Source organism: Crocodylus porosus, unplaced genomic scaffold, assembly GCF_001723895.1.
Source record: "Crocodylus porosus isolate Cpor-Errol unplaced genomic scaffold, CroPor_comp1, whole genome shotgun sequence".
Taxonomy (NCBI): domain Eukaryota; kingdom Metazoa; phylum Chordata; order Crocodylia; family Crocodylidae; genus Crocodylus; species Crocodylus porosus.
In genome coordinates, this window is record NW_017728886.1 from 28,868,057 (window position 1) to 28,872,198 (window position 4,142).

The 4,142-nt window shown below is 43.9% G+C and overlaps 1 protein-coding gene across 1 annotated transcript in view; it reads left to right on the plus strand.

Annotated features, from left to right (window-relative positions):
• The window catches only part of LOC109306073 (UPF0061 protein azo1574-like), a gene marked incomplete at its 5' end in the record, with an annotated part of 45,876 nt that overhangs the window by 19,670 nt on the left and 22,064 nt on the right, over positions 1 to 4,142 (plus strand). The window contains 2 exons of the mRNA XM_019529360.1: positions 341 to 413; positions 1,449 to 1,532. Coding sequence (XP_019384905.1) covers positions 341 to 413; positions 1,449 to 1,532 — 157 coding nt within the window. The remainder of the gene's footprint in view (positions 1 to 340; positions 414 to 1,448; positions 1,533 to 4,142) is intronic.

A 4,142-nucleotide genomic window follows, 5' to 3' on the forward strand; every position in this document is an offset into this window, starting at 1 on the left:
GCTCAAACGCCGGCGCGCTCTGTTCGCGCTGCGCGGCTCGGGAGCTGTATGTGTATAAGCTGTATGTGCGTATCTATCTCTGAGTGCACTTACGTAAGATTGCCATGGAACTAGCTCCTTAGGAGCACCATGTAAAAGTTCTGAAAGGGATAAAAATATGTTCCTGGAAATCATAGAGAAGTAGATTTGGAAAGGACCTCCAGAGGTCATCTAGTCCACCCTCCTGCCTACAGCAGAATCATCTCTATCCAAAACATCCCAGATGAAATATAAGCTAAACTCTCTGTAGGACTTCCATTATCACAAAGGGCTGAAGTAAAACAAATATATTTGATTCCAGGACTTTTTCTCTAGAGTGGTATCAGAGACTGCAAACTTGATTGCATTGTGGATGTCTGTGGGCTTTGCTCATGGTAAGCTACGATAATTATTTTAATTATTAATGTGGAATTAGCAAAATATTATGGTCTCATAACAGTCTTTGTATGCAGTGTGTCATAGTGTAAGAGTGATGCTGTAACAGTGGTAGTCTAGAAATTGTGAGAGGCAAGGATTTCTTAGGGTAATATCTTTTATTGGACCAACTATATAGTTGGGATCGAATTAGATAACCTTTCAAATGCAAAGCATTCTTCATGAGGTCTGACCAGAACAAGGCAAACATAGCATAGCAAAAAGCAGTTATAGGAGGGCTTGAGAAAAATTGCCAGTGGTGGTAGACACGATTAGCAGAAGAAAACAAGCTGATTACAGGGAGATCAAGGCCTATCAGAAGAGATAAGAGTTATTCTTTCCTTCCATGTGTGGAAAGAATTTGGGAGTCAGGAAAATTATAATATGCCATCAAACCATTATCAGTGTTTGGTTCTTAGTGTCCAGCCAGCTAATGAATTTTTGTTGTTCTATGAGAAATATGGGGGTGTGTGTGTGTGTGCGCGTGCATGCGCGCGCGCACACTTTATAGTTTATTTAAACCAAATACATAAAGGAAAGATTTCATCTGGGATTGGAGCCCTGCACCACTTCCACTTGACCCCTTGGGCCAAGATCAGGCTCTAAGATCCCACATTGCCTCTGCCTTAACCTACTTGCCAGGATTGGGCCCTGCAGTGCCCTGTGTGCACAATTGAGTGTGCAGGGCTGTTCATGTTCTGTGGGGCTGGATAACCTGGTCCCAGGGGTTGGAAATGTAGAGATCAGATTTGTAGAAATGGCTGATCTTTAATAGCAAATATTGCAGTTTTATCAATACTATTTATTTCAGCCTGTCTATTTGATGCTCTCCTTTATATGCAGATTAAAGTGGTACGGGTATAAAAGTACCTACTGTGATCTAGATCCGGTGCACTTGCCTTTCAGCAAATTTTCTAATAGAATTTTGATATATTGTCCTGAGACTAAAAAGCTTCATTGTTTTGATATTCGTTTTTATTGTTGTGTAATTCTAGGTGTGTGCAATACAGATAACTTCAGTTTGTTATCTATAACAATAGATTATGGTCCGTTTGGTTTTATGGAGTCCTATGATCCAGGTGAGTGCAGCACATATATCTGAATACATTTTTTTGTTGGAAATAAAATTCCTTATTATTATGTTATCCCTTATTATCTATTATTATGAATAGTCACCCTCAATGGCTTGGCATCTGTTTGGAAGGAGGTATCAAGTGGGGTTCTCCAGGGGCCTGATATTGTTTAACATCTTTGTTAATGATGTGGATGATGAGATTAACTGCACATTTAGCAAATTTACAGATGCTACCAAGTTGGGTGGAGCTGCAGACTCTGTTGGGGACAGGGTAAAGATCCAGGACTTGGATAGACTGGAAAAATGGTCCACAGCCAATCAGGTGAGATTCAACAAGCACAAGTGCAAAGTCCTGCACTTGGGATGGAATAATTGCAGGCACAAAAACAGACTTGGAGAATGATTGGCTAGGCTGCAGTAGTACAGAGAAGGGTTATAGTGGATCTTAAGCTGAATATGAGCTGACCGCATGCTCTTGCAAAAAAGGCTAACAAAATTTTGATTACTTTAGCAGGAATGTCACTGGCAAATCAAGGTGGGAGTGATTCTGTCACTATTCAGCACTGGTGAGGCCTCATCAGGCTCAGGGCAGGGCTCAGTGCTTGGGCCAGTACTCTTCAATAGCTTCATTAATGACCTGGATTCAGGCATCAGATGCAGACTGGCAAAGTTCGTGGATGGCACTAAACTCTGGGGGAAGGCAGTCACGCTGGAGGACAGGCTGGAGATACAGGTCAACCTGGACACGCTTGCAAAGTGGGCAGACCAAAACCTGATGGCATTCAATGTAGAGAAATGCAGGGTACTCCACCTTGGGAGAAAAAAACCAGCATCATACTTACAGGCTCAGCAGTGCTATGCTCACTAGCACTGCGACTGAAAGGGACATGGGGTTCTGGATTGACCACAAGATGAACATGAGCCCCCGATGCAGAAGCTCAGGGGGGACTTGGTGGCTGCCTATGGGTATAAAAGCACCAGGATCTGGGAGAACAATTGTTCACTAGGGCTCCCCAAGGGATAATTAGGTCCAACAGCCACAGACTTCTAGAGGGCCAGTTCAGACTCGATATAAGGAAGAACTTTACAGTCCGAGTGTCCAAGGTCTTGAACAGACTCCCCCCAGAGGTGGTGCAAGCACCTACTCTGGACTCATTCAGAAGGCATTTTGGATGTTTATCTTGCTGGGATTATCTGATCCCTGCAGACTTCCTGCCTGTGGCAGGGGGGCTGGACACAATCTCATGAGGTCCCTTCCAGCCCCTAATGTCTATGAAATCTTGAGTACTGTGTCCTGTTTTGGGCCCCAGGCTTTAAGAAAGATGTATACAGATTGGAAAGAGTTCCATGCAACAGTGATTAAGGGCCTGGGAAGCAGGACCGATGAGGAAAGGTTGATACAGCTGAAATGATTTAATCTAGAGAAAAGACTACAGGGGGATTTGACAAGAGTCTTCAAATACCTGAAAGATGATTATCAAGAGGATGGGAGACAAACTTTTCTCTGTGGCTGCAGGGTCCAGGACTAGGAACAATGGCATCTTTACACATGCTCCAGAGTTAGGGAGAGGCGTTTTAATTAGAGCAGCTCATTCAACAAGCTTTAGTTAAAGCACCCCCGCCACCATTTTAAAATGCAGGGCTGCTGAATACACATGATACTGAGGCTGCTGGTATGTTCTAATTAGAATGACCCAGCAGACTCAGTTAATCAGAATGCAGAGCAGGTGTCAGGCTTGTGTATAGATACCCAATGGCCTTAAACTGAAAATCATAGAAAATTTAAGTTAGAGATTAGGAGATTTCTGACTATGAGGCAGGCAAGCATTATACAGGTTACCTAGAGAAGTTGTGAAATGTCCAGGTTTGACAGACGTGGCTCAGATGGTTTAGCCAGGGATCCTGCCTTGAGCAGGGAACTGGACTGGATGACCCCATGGGGCGCATCCAGATGAGCCCGCACATGCCTCCTGCAGCATCTCAAACCCCTTTGAGACGCTGCAAGAGGTACATGCAGGAATGAGAAAATGTTCCCTGCGCTGCAAATTTGCAGCATGGGGGCAAAATTAGACAAAAAAACCCACAGAGGAAGAAAAAGTGGCAATCAGATGCTGGGTCCTCTATAGAGACATCCTGGCTGGCAGAGCATCTCTATGATTAGCTCTCGCCCTGGTGCTGAAGCACTCTGCCTGCCCATGAAGGCAGGCAGCATGCCAGCTGCAGGGGGCTGGACCCAGGCTCCACTGCAGGTAAGTAAGGAGTCAGGAAAAAAATTAATTCCACTCATAATGTTAACCTTGTGAGTGCTATAGCTTCAATGAAATGACTTACATGCTTAAAGTCACGTGGAGACATAATCATGTTGTTGAATCAGGGCCACAATCAATAAAACGATAATGATACATGAAAAGCAATGGCAGTCAGAGATTCTCAAGCTAGAATGAACTATTCTGGTCTTTGAGCTCCAATCTCCTAATACAGGATGGAGGAAATGTCAACCAGTCATTCCTGCCTTGACTCCATAACTTCTGGTCACGCCTCTCAGAATAGAGCCATGCCTGACTCAAGGAGTTAAAGTGATGGAGAATCTACCACAATCTGGATAAAATAGTTA